This window comes from Lemur catta, chromosome 2 (genome assembly GCF_020740605.2).
Source record: "Lemur catta isolate mLemCat1 chromosome 2, mLemCat1.pri, whole genome shotgun sequence".
Taxonomy (NCBI): Eukaryota; Metazoa; Chordata; class Mammalia; order Primates; family Lemuridae; genus Lemur; species Lemur catta.
The window spans coordinates 132,135,201-132,154,263 of NC_059129.1; the positions used below are offsets into that span (position 1 = coordinate 132,135,201).

General features: G+C 42.0%; 1 protein-coding gene across 1 annotated transcript in view; it reads left to right on the forward strand.

Moving 5' to 3' along the window:
- The first annotated feature begins 2,226 nt into the window (after positions 1–2,226).
- Positions 2,227–19,063, forward strand: part of SASH1 (SAM and SH3 domain containing 1) — a 166,784-nt gene continuing 149,947 nt past the window's right edge. Inside the window, exon 1 of the mRNA XM_045544547.1 lies at positions 2,227–2,990. Coding sequence (XP_045400503.1) covers positions 2,847–2,990 — 144 coding nt within the window. The 5' untranslated portion in view covers positions 2,227–2,846. The remainder of the gene's footprint in view (positions 2,991–19,063) is intronic.

The window sequence follows — 19,063 nt, forward strand, 5'->3', positions numbered from 1 at the left end:
CTTTGATTCTGCCCCATGTAGTTATGTTCACCCAGACTCTTGCTTCAGGTTCTCTGGAGCCCATTTCTTCATCTACAAAATGAAAGATTGGACCCAGATCTTCTTCAAGGCCCTTTCCTACCCTCGGGGGATAGAATTCTATTATAAAATGTTCTTGGTAAATGTTACCCTATGGAACTCTGAAGTAGTGGTGATGATGATGATGATGATGACAACGATGATGATGACGGTGAAAGGGAAACTTTGTTTAAAAACCCTGAAGGAACTTTTAGAAGAAGAGTGAAGTTAACTAAAGGAGAAAAGACTCAATCTTGGGAGCTGTAAGAAGACTCCTTTTGAGTTAATGCACAGAAGTTGATGAGTAAAGAAGTTTGGCTCCATTTTTAAAAAAATCAACAAAATTATTCATGTTCCAAAAGTACAAAAGTGACTTTAGGCAATACATCAAACACAAATTTCATATTATATGCGTACTATATTATCTCATTTCTAAGTCCATTTATTAGGGAGCACCAGAAAAAAGAGCTTAGATATCTAGGGTAGATTGATTTCTAATAGTGTCAAAATGCTGGCTAAGGTTTTATTATATTGATATGTGTGTATGTGTTGTCACTAAATTGTATTTGTCTTTAGATGCCCCTGAAACATACTGTCACCTCTGGGGAAGTGGGTGGCCATTGGTGTGGCCTCACCTCATTTTGGATGAGGAAACTGCAGCACCAAAAGATCAAATGCTTTGCCCCAGGTCATCTGATGAGTCCAGAAGAAAAAGACTCCTGGTAGGTTTTGGAGAGGCAGCCCTTATTCCAACCCCACTGCCCTGCTGGCATGACTCCTGGCTCAGTCACTTACCAGACAGTATTTATGCAGAGGACAAGCTGCCCCTTGGAAGCAGCACAGCTCCGTGCATTTTCTTGAATTTAAAAAAGTATCACATGTCTAACAAATTGAAATTCTTAAATATACCGGTAAAATCAACTGCAAAAGCTATTTACCTTTTCTCATAATTTACTTTTTTTCTTATAGAAATGACAATTTTTTTATTAAAGCCCACTTGCTTTAATGGAATTTATTGGGATTCACAGCAGCATAGAGCACAAGGGAGCCTTGGAAACCCATCTGGCCTAACTCTGGCATCAGCCCAGGAAAACACCAGGCCTGCTATATTGACTCCGAGCCCAGTGCTCTTTCTACTTCAACACAACGCCTTGATGCTATCAAGGGAAGACTTTCTCATTCTTTTTGTTTCCTTTCAAAAATATTATCATTAGGAATTGTGCTTATAAACTTTTAAAAAGTCTTAACATTTTGAACTTTCCTATAAGGACTCTTTACCCTCTGCATTGATTGGTGCTCCTGGCAATTCATGCTTTAGCAAGGGGATTTCAAGGACATGCTCTGATCCTCTTTCTTTTATGTGGGCTCAGAAGGAAAAAACAAAACAAAGCAAAACAAACAAAAAAAACCCCCAAAAAACAACAAACAGGAGAAGCCTCAGAAACAAGCAAGGGCTCTCTCCATGGGGGCATCTCTTTCTCTTTTCTTTCTTAATTTTTTTTTTTTTTTTTTTTTTAACCACACAGCTCTTTAACTTAGGGGCAGATTCCTCCTCTTGGTTTCTTAACTGTTTTGCAAAGTGATCAATCACCAAATCAAATGTGACAAGTATTGTCATCTCTCAGGGAAAATTCTCTGAGTGGTTTTTAAAGATAGACTCACAAAAGGAAAATAATCTCTACAGGGCTATTTCCCTCAGAAAATAAACCCGTCATGCATCTTCCCCTTGGAAAAACACACACAGAGCCCCAAGTGTGTGTAGGCTGAGTGGCCACAACCATTAACATTTAGTTTTGAAAACAGCCCTTCCCTGTGTTTCCGAACGTAAAGGAACCATTAGAACCCAAAGCACACTTGCCCTCATCCGCTGAAAGCCCTGGCAATGCGTGGCACTGTGGGCACTCAGGAGCCAAAATGCCCCCACTCATAAAAATGATCCAAACAATGGCTCGTGCCCAAGCTTTCACACTTGTTTTTCAGCGGAGTCTTGGCCGACAGAGGCAGGGTTGTAATTCCTTATGTCGCTTGGCTTCACGAGGGGCGAGGTGTGCATTGTAACGACGCCGACTACTCCCGAACCCTTTCGGGGGGAGTAGCTTAAAGATTAACTTTGCTGAGTTTCTGTGCACAAAACGTTTCCGTGAATAGCGCGCCTGGGCCCCTGCGCGGGCCGGGGAGCGCAGCGCCGCTGCTCTTTCAACAGGCGGTTTGTTCTCCTGTCCGCGGCTCATTTCCATGCAAAGAGCCTGACATCAGAGCACCTTTTGTTGCTAAACGCTTTCTTTAGCCTCGAGGGGAGAGTCATGTGGAGCTGGAAGAGCTCATTCTGCAGAGAGGGGTCCCGGGGAGCTCCGTCCACGTTCCAGCGGCGCCGCGGTCCCCCTGCAGGGCCCTGCCCAGACTTGCTCGAGGAGAAGGGTGGCGTGCCTTAGTTAGTTTGTCCCCGTCACAGGAAGAAATGCCTTTGCGGCGGGTTTAGTTGCTTCTGGGCTGGGAGAAGTCCCCGCCGTACCACCCGGTGGTGCGGACTTTGCCTCCTGCCACCCCGTTGCCGAGCCGAGTTGGGATGGGAAAGTTTCTGGAGTTGTCAGTGGCGCTGCCCGCGGCCACCTAGGGCCGAGGTGCGGGCTCGTGCGAGGGGCCCCCGCCGGGTGGCCGGGGCATGCGGCTCGGGGGCGCGGCTCGGTGACGCGGCGGGCGGGGACCCGGCGCCGAGGGCCGGCCGCGCGCTGTGCGGGGCGAGGGCGCCTCGGGGACCGGGACGCACGGCCGGCGCGCGGGACGCGGCCATGGAGGACGCGGGAGCAGCTGGCCCGGGGCCCGAGCCCGAGCCCGAGCCGGAGCCCGAGCCGGAGCCGGAGCCGGAGCCCGAGCCGGGCGCTGGCACGTCCGAGGCGTTCTCCCGACTCTGGAGGGACGTGATGGGCATCCTGGTGAGTTACCTGGGGAGGGGACGCGCGGGACGCGTGGCCGCAGCCGCCCCTCTGGGACCGAGCTCTCCCTTGTCGCCCACCCCCTGGGCAGCCCCACTCCTCAGATTCGTCCTTCTCTTGCTCTAGTGCTTGGGGGGTTAAATACACAAGGTATTGGATTTCAATCCCTAATTAAAAAATAACCAGCCACAGATCACATCAAAGATATTTGTTAAACAATCGGGTACGATATTCAACAGTTTAATGTGGGACACCTGCTGAGATGTTGGCGTGGAAGAGGCAAAAAAAAGAGTCCTTCAGAGAAGTAGATGTAAATAAATAGTATTTGGTGGATGTTGGATTTGGGGAAAGGATGATGTTACTGATGTTTATCTCTTCACCATTTGTTGTGTGACCATGAGAGAAAAACAACCATTTCCTTACTCCGAACCGCCAAAACGTTTGCTCACTCTGTGTGCAGTGTTTCAGCTTGTAGAACTACAGGATATTTGTTTTATATGTTTGACGCTAAAAACAATAGGACTTATTTTGCTAAATCTGTGCTGTCATGTATTTTGAAATGTCCAGTGACCAAAACCACCCATGGATTTGGCAAAGTTTCTGGAAAACAATTCTTAAATCCGTGGAGGATGAAGTTTTAACCTGCTCAGGTTTTAATACCTCGAGGAATTAGTAGATTTACTTTGGTTGACCTGTAGTTAGGCAGGTAGACCGAATTGGATGGGTGGGGGTTATTACAGTCAGACATCTTAATCCACATATAAAAGGGCAACTTTAGTTTAAAGATTTGGAATTGCCAGATGTGTAGATTATTGGAAAAGGGTCTAGATTTACTTGTACTGAGATCTTTTGTTTGTCGAATGGAAGGAGATGCCATTTTTAGAAAGAAACTCTTCTTTGGGAATGATAAACACTGTATGGTTTTTAGCATAGTGATTAAGCTCTTGGGCTTTGAAGTAAGTTACGCTGGGTCAAGCCCCAGCTTTCCAACTGACTGCGTGATCTTGGCCAAGTTATTCAACCTCTCTCATGCTCAGTTTCATCACCTGAACAATGAGGAAAAGAAGACTTGCTTCTTGCATTTTCTGAGATTTAGCTGAACTGATATGTATCAAGTGCTTAGCACACTGTTCGGCATATAGTAGGTGCTCAGTAAATGTAGCTCTTTCTATTTTTTTCCCCTGCAGATAGTCTTGTGCCTCTTCTTTCCAGACATCTTAAAGTCTCAGTTACTCTGTTTTCAGGTATCCATTGGTATTATGATTATTACTGTACAGAGAACCAGGGAAAGTTGGCTAAAGATTTTTATCTGCTCTTCTTACTCACCAGTATTTAAAGAATGTATGTACATATATATACAATGTATATTTACATACTATATATTTTGGATATAAAAGGTTGTTTTTGCATTTTTGAACTATACAGATGAATGTGGTCCTTCATTGAAATTCCAGAAAACCCAATGAACATTTTAAAGTTGTGGTGACATTGTTTTTTAATTTCATCAAGCAGGAAACTCATCTTGCTTAGATCCAGCCCTGTAAATTTTAAGTCCCAGAGGAAATTGGTTTGATAACATCCCATTACATCCCTTACTAGGATGTGGGCTGCGGGATGTGGAGGGTCGGTGGGCTGGCTGAAATGGAAGTTGTTGGGCTCTGGGTTACTTTAGGGAAAAGGGTTAGCAGGTGGCACTTTCTGAAGATTTGCTTTCTCTTGCCTGGCAGATTCCAGCACTGTTGGGTCAGTTGTAGCAAAGTGTTCTTTGGCGAAGTTAAAAAATGGGGTGGAGCCCCAGAAGTTCAAACTTGTTATCCAAAGGGCAGATGCAGGGGCAAAGAAAATATGTACTTCTTACAGAGCTAATAGTTTATCGTGAGGCTGGAAAGAACATAAAAGCTTGTCCGAAACAGGTTATGTCCCTTGTGTTTTCCCATTCTTTGTATGGAGTAAACGTGGGCATCAGGATTATTCTTTAGTAAAATTCAGAGGAAAAAGACATGGCCTAACTCTCCTTTGTACAAGCCATGTAGGGAGACACAAGGTTAAAAGGGAAGATCTCTCTGCTATTAGAAACCCTTCATCCAAGTGTTTCTAAAAACTGCATCTTTGGGGAAATATATCAAGACACAAAACTGACAGTTGACTTTCTCTATTCTTACTGAAATAAAAGCCACCATTTCCTTCATTTTTGTATTTACAATATAGGATTTTGCAGTCATCTATCTGCCTAGAGTGGTGAAGTGACTTGACCAGTGGCACAACCTTGTTAGTGCCAATGTCAGACTTGACCCCAGGTCCCTGGCCAGTACCAGTCGGGAGCCTGATGCTGTGATCCTCCATAGTTAATTATCTCAGATCAACTTAGTAGAAGTGTAATTTCCAGTATTTTCGGTACAAAGCAATTTGAAAGATTCTTTTTCCCTATTCAACTTGAAGAGGAGAGTGGAGGTAATGGGGGAAATCTGTGTCTTAACAGATTTCAGGCACAGTACTTTACTTTTTTATATTGTAAGTGTAAAGATCAAACTTCACAGCCTAGTAGGTAACGACATTTTTTATGTGAATGAGCGCAGTTCCTCTTTTCTGACAGAGCTGAGCAAGTCCCCTCGTCCTGGGATTTTGTTGGTTATAACCCAGGGAAGGGTATTGCCCCAGAGTCATGGATCTCAGTAAATACAATATGGTTGTTTGAGTTCATTAGGACACATTTTGCATGTAGATTAATTCAGTCCATGCACAGTTAAGCACCAAATAGTTGCTTTCAGATAATTGTTAACAAAGTGCTCATTTAGAGAAGAAATAATAGTATAATTTACAGCATAAAAATGTTTGAGCTGTGCTAGAATAAATAAATGCTAATAAGTGAATATATAAATAGATATAGAATTAAGAGAAAATGAGCTTACAAAAGAAATGCTAGACTGTGAGACTGTGAGTGCCTGGAGGGCAGGATCAGTATCTTACTTTTCTATCTCCAGTGCCTGTGACTTACTGGGTTCTGAGAACATAGTTTCGTTAGTTGAAAAAGGAAAAAAGTATGTACTTCTTAAATGCAGGCGTCACACCAAAACACCGTTCTGTAAAGACTTACATACCCACTACAATGGGGTGCATTTATGAAGATGTTAACAAATTCTGCTCAGGCTGAAGCTACCATTTAGGCAGTTTGATCATGCAAATTAAAATCCTGGTGCTTCCACTGGAAACAGTAATGGTAAATTGCAAAATGTGTGTAAGCCCTGGGCAATTAAACCATGGCGTTCTTGTGAAATGTACTGTTCTGTTCATGAACTACAACCTGTGGTTGGCCTGGGTTTTCAAAGCATGTCACCTTTTCCTATGACATGCTTAGACTTCTGCTGAGAAGTGCAAAATGAGTCAGAATCCTGTGGGATTTTACTGTTTTACCTTTACTCGATGGTTGCAGACACACCATTCCTCTTTTTGGTGGAGAAGGGTAGTTGTTTTTAAGAGTAGGAATTGCTAAGGTTATTAGATGCCGGTGAGATATGGTAGATCATTTTTTCAGGACTGATTATCCATTTGGTAAATTGTGATAGTTCTTTAGCTTCTGCCTCCAGAATTCGGGGGCCTTTAAAGCAGATTTAGGTCTTTAAAACTACTTGTAAACTGGGAGGGGGGTTAGTAGTGCCTATTGTTTGTAGGATCCTGCAAGATGCACCTCCCCCAACCTGAAATTTCCTCTGTTCCCTGTTCTGTTCTTACAATTTACACCCATTTCCCAGCAGGCTTAGAAAATATGCATTGTATAGAGATATTCCGAACCTTCCTCTACTCTGAGTCCTGCACGAACTGAAGAAAACTATGTCGTAAGCTTCAGTCCACGGAACTGTCACATTTACTCCGGTTCTAAATACAAACAAAATCCAAAACAAACAAAAACCCAACCCCCCCTCCTTTCCTTTGTTGTTTTAGGCCAAATGTGGGGGAGGGGAGACGTTAGTGAGATTCCCGAGGGGCCTTTTAAAATGCTAACTCCTTTGAAAGCAGTTAATTTACATATTCTCTTGGGAGGTTTCTTGAGTTAAGCCTATCAGCTAATGACTTAATTAATTGTACATATTGGAATTTGAGAGTCAGCCCGTTTCAGATATTCTGACTTCATCTTAATTTTATGTTCCTTTTAGCCAGCAGAAAGCCTCGTAGATTTTGTAAGTGGAGAAGTTGCAGGGTGATGTAGTGGAAGAGACTGAAGTGCCCTTGGAAATGAGCCCTCAACCCCCTTATTCAGAGAGGAGGGCTCCAAGGGCTCTGGGTGTAATGACTTGGTCAAGGTAACCGAGTGGGGGCCAGAACTCAGGCATTCCGATGTTCACTTCTTTGCCAAAGACGAAGTTAATGGCTTTCATAATTCTGGCTGGGGTCACTGAATCTTTTCCTGCCAAAGGTGGCCCTTGTGCTAAAGTAGCTTCTTTCAGGGTCCCCTCCTCCCACCTTTCTGCCTCCATTTGCTGTCTCTACCTTCTCTTTGTTCTTTTGCTCAGCCATACTATAATAATAATCCTCTGCTTGGATTATTACTGATGTCCTTGTTTTTCACGGTTGACTCCAACTTCTCTGATGGTAGAATGCAAGCTCTATGGGGGCTGGGAGCAGCACTTGGAAGACGGAGTTCCGCTGCTGTGCTGGGCACTTGGAGTACCTTACCTCACTTGATCCTCAGTCAGTGTGGCCAGTGGGTATTATTGTCGCCATTTTACAGTTCAGATGTAAACGTGTGTCCTAAATCATGCAGATATAAATGGAGACGCTGAGAGTTGGAACATATATTTCCCTGAAATTGATTTCTAGTTGCAGTTTTATTTCATTTATTTTTAGTTAATTAATTATTTATTTTTTGAGGCAGGGTCCCACTCTTGTGGCTCAGACTGGAGTGCAGTGGCACCGTGATGATAGCTCAATGCACCCTCAAACTCCGGAGCTCAAGTGATGCTCCCACCCTGGCCTCCCGGTGTGCTAGGACTGCAGGTGTGAGCCGCTTCGCCCCACCTGTAGTTCATTCTTTCCCACATCCATTCAGGCCTTTATTTATTGGCTGTCAGCTTTTTTGTTTAAGCTGTTGAGCTAAGTGTTAATGATACACCCCTGACTTCTACAAAAGCGGAGTTTTGTAGGAAAAGCAGTGGCAGCCCTACCCTCCCTCCCGTACCTACATAGCCTTCCCACCGAGTGGTGGGCAGAGTGCCCTGAAGTCTGCAGGATCGTTGGCCCAGGAAGCGGGGGAGGCCACTGCCCAGACATACCTTTGGATTTGGGCCCTGGTGGGTGAGTAGGAGTTTCCAGACAGGCCTTCTCAGGAGAGAGGGGTGAAGAGGAAAGGGGAAGGAAGGTCCTTCCCCGCAGAGTGAAGTGGGACGAAGGTGGGAGAGGGCTCAGAGCACCGAGGTGGGTGCCAGGTATGTGTGCAAATGTGGCTGGACGTCATTCTGTGGGCACCTGTGAGAAGCCGTTGCAGAGGTTTTTTTTTTTTTTTTTTGAGACAGAGTGTCTCTTTATTGCCCTGGCCAGAGTTTGTGCCTTGGCGTCAGCCTAGCTCACAGCAACCTCAAACTCCTGGGCTTAAGCTATCCTACTGCCTCAGCCTCCCGAGTAGCTGGGACTACAGGCATGCGCCACCATGCCTGGCTAATTTTTTCTATATATATTTTAGTTGGCCAGATAATTTCTTTCTATTTTTAGTAGAGACGGGGTCTCACCCTTGCTCAGGCTGGTCTCGAACTCCCGACCTCGAGCGATCCACCTGCCTCAGCCTCCCAGAGTGCTAGGGTTACAGACGTGAGCCACCGTACCCAGCCTTGTTGCAGAGTTTTAAGGTGGCGTGGGACATGATTGCTTTTGTGTTTCGGAAAATGAACCCCCGTGGGGGATGAGTTGGTGATGAGCTTGGGAGAAAGAGACTACTTAAGTGATCCAGGCAGAGATGGCGAGAGCCTGGACCAAATGCTTGTGAACTCAATCATCACCTGTCACCTGGCTTCCTTAGGCCCTAGGTTTTACCTGGTGTCTAAGCAAGGATTGCTCCGTGCTAGCTTTCTTTTGATAATTCTTTTACATTAGAGAGCATGCTGAGTTAATGCAAGATGTTGTAGAGATGTTGTATGTCTTGTGATTTTTTTTTCTTTCTAAAGAAAAATGTCTCTAATCACATATACGTACACATATCTGTATACCAGTCTCACTATCCTAAAGTCAATTATGTGGTTCCTTAAAAGGAGGAATTATTATTTATAATAATATGCACACCACGCTATAGATGAATGATCTTTAAATCCATCTTTTAAAAGCTAATTCTAGAGTACAGTGAAATAGTGGGAAATATGCAGTTTCACAATTTGATTGTTTAACAAATCCATAGCTCAATTTTACCGTAAGAGGGAAACCTATGGGTTTATCTAAAGTATTGTCTTTAAGAGGGCCACGGTGCTTCCTGCTTTGGACTTGGCCGTTGTGATCCCGCTGTAATAGGTGATGTACTTACCCTTGGTTTACACACATTCTTGTCATACAATAAAAAGGAAATTGATCTCAAAAGAGTGAATTTAGATAGATAGAGGCTAAGACTCTTACAACTAACTATACCATTTAATACCAGTGAGTACAGACTAAGACTGTAAGATTTAACCAAACCTTCAGACAAATTTTGAGGCAAAATATACTTTCGTCACCATATGAAATTGTCACTTTTCAAATGGGATACTCATCCACTTATTCATTCACTGTTGGTAACGAGAGCCGAAAATGGTAGGTCTGTTCCTCATTAGCTTTGCTCCTAGCCAGATGTCTAGTGTTCCTTCTTTTGTTCTGTAAAGTGTTTCCCTAGGCAGCATTAATTCTTTATGAGGAGAAATGCCTCAGAGATGAACTATCTTGTATCTCTCTGGCATGTCAAGTCATGTAACATAGACATCTCCAGCCTGGAGCCTGGGTACCCAGGCATTGTGGTAACTCTGAGACTCAGATGACAAATGCTGGATAATGGGATAGTTTTTCCTCTCTGTGATCAGTATGTTGTTCTTCTTCTCTGAAAGCCTCTCCTATGTCTTTCAACTTTCCAAGATGACTGGTGAAAACAGGAATACGCTTGTATTTGTAATGTTTGTCCTTCAGACTAAGGTTCCATGTGTCCACTGGGATACATTGTAGTCCTCCTTGGATGTCTGTGATGCAGATTCCATTCATGATTGATTTTGATGCTTCACTCACCATTTATTAGTTTCATTTTGCAGCCAGTAGTTAGTGAGAAAGGTTCGGCGTCTGTGCCTGTCACTCTGTGCCTGGTTATGGCTTCATTCTTTCTTCTAACTGCAAATAATAAGAAAGAAATCAATGCATTATAAGAATCACATGATTTTTAACCAAAAATGCCATTGTTGAGCAGAGTAAAAAATCTTGGTATTTGTCTTGAAACCTAGCTACATTTAAAATTTACTTAGGCACCTTTGACTTTACTGACTTTAATAATTTGCCTAAGTTTTGCTATTAGGCAAGATCTTTTTTTTTTTCCCACTTAGAGCTAAAAAATGCTTATATGCTTTTTTTTGTTTGTTTTTTGAGACAGAGTCTCAGCTCTGTCACCCAGGCTAGAGTGCAGTGGCATCATCATAGCTCACTGCAACCTCAAACTCCTGGGCTCAAGCGATCCTCCAATGTCAGCTTACATGAGTGTGCCACCATGCCCAGCTAATTTTTCTATCTTTTGTAAAGATGGGGTCTTACTCTTGCCTCAGGCTGTTTGGAACTCCTGGCCTCAAGTGATCCTCCTGCCTTAGCCTCCTGGAGCGCTAGGATTACTAGAGTGAGCGGCCGGCCAGCCTTTCTTTATATACTGTTTTTGGTACTTTGAAAATGTAGTGTTTCAATATTATTTGTAGAAGAAAGAAATATTCTTAGTTCAAGAATATGTATACTTGCTATAAACTTTCATCCATTTTTCAGATGGATTAAAGACCTCACTTATAAAATAAACTATGAACAATTTTGTAGACTTCCTTGCTTGAAAATGATCTGGGTTAAAAAAAAAAAAGGTTTTGAAAGAGAGAAGAATAACAACTTTAATCTGGATTAAAATATTTAAAAACAAAAAAAATAATTAAACATCTCTTAGAAAACTGAAAGGTAGTATGTATAATAAAGCAGTTAAGAGCTAAGGAACTGTTTAAAATTGAGCTCAAATCCTGGCTTCAGCCCTTAATGGACATGTAACCTGGGTGAGTTATATAACTATTTTGTGTTTCAGTTTCCTCATCTGTAAAATGATGAGGTTGATAGCCACTCACATCATCGGGTTTCATGAGGATTATTAATAAAATCACTAGAACTGTTCGTAAATGTATGTTATTATCTATTAATAAAAGTTGAACCTCTTTAGTTAGAATATGAATTAATTTCCCTTCATTTTTATCTTTCAGTGGAGGGATGATGTTCTAATTCCACACATTCCATTTAGGATTGATTTTAGCTATTGATTTAATAGTTCAAATGCCCTTTTTAATATATAGTTTTAAAATAAATGCATAAATTGTATCAAGGTATTAACCTTCAGGTTACATCTTAAGAAATATGTGTTTAAAATATTCTTCTATACTCAAGTGAGAAAATGTACGAATGCTTTTGAATAACCAAGATTTTCTGGAGGCAAGAAAATATTTGTAACAAAAATGTATTTTCTGTTTAAATGGTATCAACATTGCTATTTTTAGTTTTTTTTTGTGTGTGTGTGTCTAAGTTGCACAATAATATGAGAGCTTTTGAATAGTTGACTTATTAGAAACATGTAAAACATTAAAAGCATCCACTTAATTAATGATTTCAGTTTTTTGAATGATGGACTCATGTGAATGTACTAAATCTGGTTTCATTATCCTGATTTTTTTTTCTTTAGAATATTTTCCCTGGGTTTCATTTGCTGAGCAGCTGTTTTTGTCAGGGTTCAAATGATTCATTCTGAATCTTTGAGTTTTAATTAGGAGTCTTCAGTCTCTAATCAGGAATTTATAAAGGCATCACTTGACACATTTCAGTGTGAATACGGCAGAAAGTGGGACTCACTGTGGTTTGAGAAAGAATTGCAGTGAATAAATTTGCTGCTTACATAAATTTTTATTTTGGGTTAACTTCATTATGAATCTAAGTCTGTAAAGACCATTTATTCTGGAAAGATAAAACATTTCATTTTTAAAGTATATTTTATTGTGAATTACAGTTTTATTAAAAACTTTCTAAGAATTCTAGCATTAAGACATAGTCTACTAGGGTATGCTCATTACTGCCTTCTGCAACTTGTGGACGTAACTTACCTAACATGTGGCGCCAGGGTGGGGGTTTAATGGAAGAGCCTCATAACACTGATGCATAGTAGCAATTTGCCTTGATTAGAATATTATGAAACTGAGACTTCATTATGAGCATTAAAGTAAATAGTTGTCAAGTGATTCATAAATGATACGTAAAGGATATTGTAAAATCTATGTGATGTAACTTTTGCATTAGCAAAGAACTGTGTACCTGTTTCAAAGGAACAAAATGTCAGATAGTAACCCCACGTTAGCATTCTATATTAAGAACTCTGGCTCGTCATGTCCCTAAGTGGCTACGTATTCTGAGTTGGCATCTTTAGAAGGCAAGATGTTTCTATAGAAGTGGAGGAGCTTCCATAGAAACCAGGAGGGGAGACAAATAGAACTAATACAGTCCTTAAACCTCAAGAGAATTTAGCAGGTCACATCCTTTAAGAAGTGCTGCTCTAGAGATTAGAATGATTGCACTTACATTTGTATAACTTCTTGGAATTCATAGGGTGCCTTTACTATATACACTGACTGGTTTTTATGCCCTCAGTGCTATCAGAAACTTCCTCTTGTTGGCACCCACTATCCTTTAGCCATGTAAATAATCTAGGCTTCTTCATTTTCTTTTAAACACATCCATATTTCATTGCTCATATTTCAATGCCCGTAATTCAACAACTGCGGTTTGATTTTGGCTTGTGCAAATTTTAGCCTTCCAAATTCATTTATTTTATCTGTAAAACAGGTAAAATAATGAGCTCATGTATCTGCAGAATGTTCCCCCAAAGTAGAACAGGCCCAGATGGATATGGGCTCTGGTATTCTTTGAGCGGAGTTTGAGGGTAAAGCCAGAAAGTGACCTGCAACCTGGGTTTTCCTAGTTTCTACCCAGGTTCCCTGGTTCCTGGGGACTTGGATGTCATAGCGTGGGTCAGTATGGCAAACACTCAAGGCTTTGCTGGCCCCCCACTTGCAAGGAGTTGGAGAAAAGCACAAACACCTAGTGCCTCATTGAAAGCAGGCTGCAGCAAGCTCTAGAACAGCACCACTTCAGTCCCATGGCTTCTAGTTTGTTCTTCTAGTGCGGAAAACATAAAGGCCCACTTTCACGACATTGGGAAAGAGAGTCTTCTGTTGTCACCAAAAAGATTTTCAAGCTGGGGAGCAGTTTGGTTTCATTAAGTTTGGCTTTTAAAGAAAGAATCAAGATTTTGAGGCACATAAACCTATTGTTGGTAGCAGACAAGTTTGAGTCTGTTCTGTTTCAAGTCCTTACATATAAAGAAGAAAATCCAGGGCAAGAGTTGCTCAATGGTACTGGGTTATCTATGGTTCCTGAGGACCAGCCAAGAACCAAGTGAGCAAGCCAAGGTGGGTCGGTTTGAATCCTAACTTGCTAGTCGGGTCAAGAGAAGTAAGCACTGAGTTATGCAATGCAGTTGGCAGGGAGGACTGATGAGGCTCTGAGTGTTGTTTTGGTAGAAAAATGACTTGCCAAAATGAATAGGGGGCGGGAGTAGTGACGTTTCCTCCTGTGGTCCAGGAGGGTCCATATCAAAACAAGCTTTATTAGTGCGGAGAAAAGCAGGCCAGTGCACAGTCAGTGCAACAGTCACTGTTGTTCAGCTAGGGGTACAACCAGACTCTTAAGTATCTTTTCAAACAGGGGGTGATGAACTTTATTGTTTTCCTTTAAATTTAAATCATTCTTCCTTAGATAGTTGGTTTTTTAGTTTCTGGTTTTCTAAAGCCATGCTTAAGCATCTATGGTCCTTGGACTTTTTATGTAAAAAAAAATGTATAAGTATGTATATACAGGCATACCTTGTATCGCGCTTTGCAGATACTGTATTTTTTTTTTTTTTTTTTTACAAATTTAAGCTTTGTGAAAACCCTGTGTCTAGCAAGTCTTTTGGCACCATTTTTTTGAATAGCACATGATCACTTTGAGTCTCTGTGATACGTTTTGGTAATTCTTGCATATTTCAAGCTTTTTCGTCATTATTCTGTTATGGTGATCTATGGTCTTTGATGTTACTACTGTAATTGTTTGGGGGCACCATGAACCGTGCCCATATAAGATGGCGAACTCGATAAATGGTGTGTGTATTCTGACTGCTCCACTGACCTTTCTCCAGGGCTCCTTGTTCCTTGAGACACAACAATGTTGAAATTAGGCCAATTAATAACTCTACAATGGCCATTAAGTGTTCAAATGAAAGGAAGAGCCGTACATCTCTCACTTTAAATCGAAAGCTAGACATGATTAAGCTTAGCCTAGTGAGGAAGGCGTGTTGAAAGCTGAGATAGGCCAAGAGCTAGGCCTCTTGTGCACAGTTAGCCAAGTTGTGAATGCAAAAGAAAAGTTCTTGAGGGAAATTAAAAGTGCTACTCCAGTGAACAAGGAATGATAATAAAGCAAAACAGCTTTATTGCTGTTATGAAGAAAGGTTGAGTGGCCTCCTTTTCCTGAAAGGAAGAGTCTGTTAGATGGCAAACTTCACTGTTGTCTTATTTTTCAAAATTGCCATGGCCACCCCAACCACGGTCAATCAGCAGCCATCCACATTGAGGCGAGACCCTCCACCAGCAAAAAATTACAAATTGCTGAAGGCTCAGAGAGATGGTTGTTAGCATTTTTAGCAATAAAGTATTTTAAAATTAAAGTTGCTGCATTTTATTTTTAGACGTAATGCTGTTGCACACTTAACAGACTACAGTATAGTGTAAACATAACTTATATACACTGGGAAACCAAGAAATTCACGTGACTTGCCTTATCATGATATTCGCTTTATTGCAGAGGTCTGGACCTGAACCTGCAATATCTCTCAAATGTACGTATATTCCTTTTTGGTACTATAGGGAATATGTGGAGAGTAGAGTTGAATTTTTTTTTTTTTACAAACTGAAAGAACTTAGAAATTCAGTTGTCAGCAGATTTTTTGGAGGACTTCCTTTACTGATTCTTACACAGTTCCGCATCCCACTCGTCCTTGATGCTTCAGAGTTCAGGGGACAGATCAAGGAACATCCTACAATTTATCACCCAGTCAACCATTGTAATTATTTTTTTCCCAAGAAGTTTGATTGGAGGTTATATTTTTGTGTGACAGCTGGAATATTCTTCTTTGAAACTTCACTGCTACAAAGACTTGCTTTTAAATCCTTTTTAACAAGATGCTATGGGACAGAAAGAAGGAATGACCTAGGAAGAATAATAAGAATAATACTAATGTTAGCCACTGGTATTTATTGAGCATGTACTGTGTGTCAAACACTGTACCATGCTCTTTCCATGTGTTATCTCATTTAACTGTTCCAGTGACCCTGTGAGGTGCTGTTGTGGGTTGAATTGGGTCCCTCCAAAAAGGATACGTGGAAGCCTTAACCCCTGGTATCTTAGAGTGCGACTTTATCTGGAAATAGGTTCTTTTCAGATGTAACCAAGTTTAGATGAGGTCATCAGGGTGGGCACCCATCCAATATAACTGATGTCCTTAATTGGACACAGACACAGACACGCACAGAGGGAAGCTGAGGTAAAGACATCCAAAGAGAACACCACGTGACAACAGAAATTAGACCGATGCATCCACAAGCCGAGGAATGCCTAAGATTGCTGGCAAAGCACCAGAGCTAGGAAGTGAGTGGCAAGGACTTCTAGCCTCTAGAACCATGAGCCAATAATTTCTGTTGTTTTAAGCCACCCAGTTGTTGGTACATTGCTGTGGCAGCCATAGGAAATTAGTACGGGTGGGGACTTTGTTATTACAGGGGAGCAGCTCTGAGCTGCGGGGAGAAGGAGAAACGTATAAAGAGAGGAGAGCTTTTTCCAGTTTTAGTACCTTGCACAGTGCAGCACCTTGACCAGTAGAAAAAGAAACACGAGGAGGGAGATAAGCAGTGCGCCTCAGCAAGACCCTGGCCGTAGCAGCATAGACACGTATTCAGCAAACGTTTGCTGGACGTGGGTGGGCCCCCAAGGCTGAGGAAGACAGGTGCCTCTCCCAAGGCACTTAGTGAGTGCCAAGAGAGACAAAGAGGGAAGCACAGTTTATTTTATTTTAATTTATTTTTATTTTTTTATCTTTTTTTTCCCCCTACTTTCCTTGAGGAATGCACAGGATTTCTTGTTCGGTTGTATGAGCTGAGCGATGAAGTGGACGGGGCAGTGGGAGAAATCGCACTGTGTCCCGCCTTCCCACCCAGACACGGCCTCAGACCAATGCCTGTGGCTGTCCCCTCTTTTCTTGCTCACCATTATTTCTACTATATATCTTTTTATGAAGGTGTTGTGGGGGTAGCAGTGGTAAGGAAATGTAGGCTGGAGAATTCTTTCCGCCTTCATCTGAAGTGGTGGAGTTGAATTAAAGTCTCCCAAAGAGGAAAACACCTCTTTGCCTTTCCTCTTTCCATCTCAGCCACTACCCAGACAGAGCTGGGAGAAGGTATGGAGAGAAAATCTTAGCTCAACATGGATAAAAGTCTCATTGGTGCTAGATTTCTGACTTCTAAGGCAAGGGGGCAGATACGCTGATGTGGGGCAGGGACTCCAGCCAGGGGTTTTGGGGGAGGCACAGCTGCAAAGGAATGTTGATGGTGATGTCCGGAAGTCCAGAGCTGCCCTGAACCACCCCTTGGGCTCACCCTTCAAATTCTCTGTCCGCAGTCCTTCAAATCCAGCATCAGTAGAATCATGGTATTTTGGGAGGATGGTGTTAGGGAAAGAGCCATCGAAGTTTCTGGATGAAGTTGTTAACCTTTGCTTGAGACCCCTCCTGGTACCATTTTACTCCCCTTTGAGGTCTTTGAGGCTATGTAGAATGTGCAGGCATCTTAACTATAATACAAGATTTGGGGAGTCAGAAATCACTCCTTACTGGATTACTGAGGGTTAGGAATGAAAGTAAGAGAGGATAGGGAGAAAATGGAAACCGTTTATAGTATATTTCATTCCCTATGGACTCTATACTGGACATTTTAATTAAAATCTAATGAGATATTCATTCTGAAAAGTTCAGATCCCAGAATAAATTAATTTTAATTCTCACCATTCATTCAGAGTAAATGCTTTTAAAGAAATGTCTTCATAAAGTAATATGAAAATGGATGGTTAGAAAAATAGACTTTCCTAGCTCGTCTGTAACGCATGCTGTTAGTAAAGGACTGCTCCCTGTGGGACGTTACTGCCGATTACTTTTTCCAGCTCTAGTTCAATGACTCAAGCCCAGATCTCCATCATTTCCCTTTGGGGACTATTACACAGCCCAGCAGACATCCTATTAAGGAACTTCTGATTTGCAGAGGAAAAGGAAAGTTTTAAAGTTGAGATTAAGAAGGAACGTGATTCATGGTCCCAAAGGGAAACGGCCCCAGAAATTTTAAGAGATGATCCACAGCTGCCACCCTTTCCTTTGGGGACACTCACATTCACCAAGTAGCTGCAGAAAGTCAACGGGGCGTGTGGATAGGTGCACACTGGCTTAAGAAAATGACAGAGGAATCGGTAACTTGGAGTCAAGCTCAGCCATGGATAAAAAGGGTGTAAACTTCTAGTTATTGTAATGTGGAAGTTGAAATGCCAAAGTTGCCTGCCCTGACCACACGTAGAGTTTATGATTCAGTATTCAAGAAGAACATAAAAGTAGCAATTGCTGTAGCTGGGTTAGGAAGTGACTCAAGACCAAAAGGAAGGTTTCCATAGATGCAAAGTCAAGGTGAGAGTACGTTCTGCCACAGGAGATGGCAAGAACACAGGGATAGAGTCAGCAACGTCCCCCAAAGTTCTAACAACAGGAAACATTGCAAAATAGTAAAAATGAAATACGAAGTCAAGGGATAGCAATATTACAAAATAAAGAACATTCCATGATTAGCAAAATTTTTTCTCTCAACTATTGTACTGCGTCCCGTTATGAGCAGAGCAGGCAAGTTCCTGGCTGTCAGGCTTCACTGTCATGATTCACAACTCTGGGCTGCTTTTTTTATGGTATGGTCTCTTGACATGGCAAAATCGGTATTTTGTCTTCTCTGCGCACTCTGTAGCGCATACTGTTTGAATCATTCATTTGACATTTGCTGTCTTCAGGAGGCCTGGCTACTATTTTCTGTTTTGGTGGATCAAACTCTTTTACTGTCTTTTTATTTTTTACTGAGACATATTGGGGGGCACAGAGCCTCCTACAAAGATGCCTTCGATTCTCCTGGTAGAGGATCTGAGGAGGGGCGGCTCTGTAGTACTCCTCATCCTCCCCTATCTCAGGACTGAATTTCTCCTTAGGAATTCAAATGAGGCAGCCTCCACGATCTATAAGCGCCTTTTACATCCAAAAGCGCTCATGTAAGGGGAGCTTTGACTGCAAGATCGATGTGGGTAGGAAGGTGGAGACCATTTGTGAGGAAGGGAGGTTTCAGAAAGGAAGACGCTGTGCTGAGCAAGTTAGTTGTAAGATACAGGCACGAGAAGGTGTTGGTTACTTGGAAGGAACGAAGCATAAAATGGAACAAGAAGAACCTCATTTAATGAAGTTTTGTCTGGACCTGGTGAGGCGAGGATGGTACATTTCTAGCATCTGACTTGGAACATCTGGACCCTGGGTACAAGCTCAGCAAGTGTTTGTGTTTGTGCTTGAGTTTTGTCATTTGTAAAATTAAGAGAAAATAGGATTCCACTGAGGACACCCTTCTCCAAGTAACATCTCTTCCTTTTTTCTCATTATTTTTGGGTTCTGGTAGATTCTGAAACTCTCGGGTAGCTCC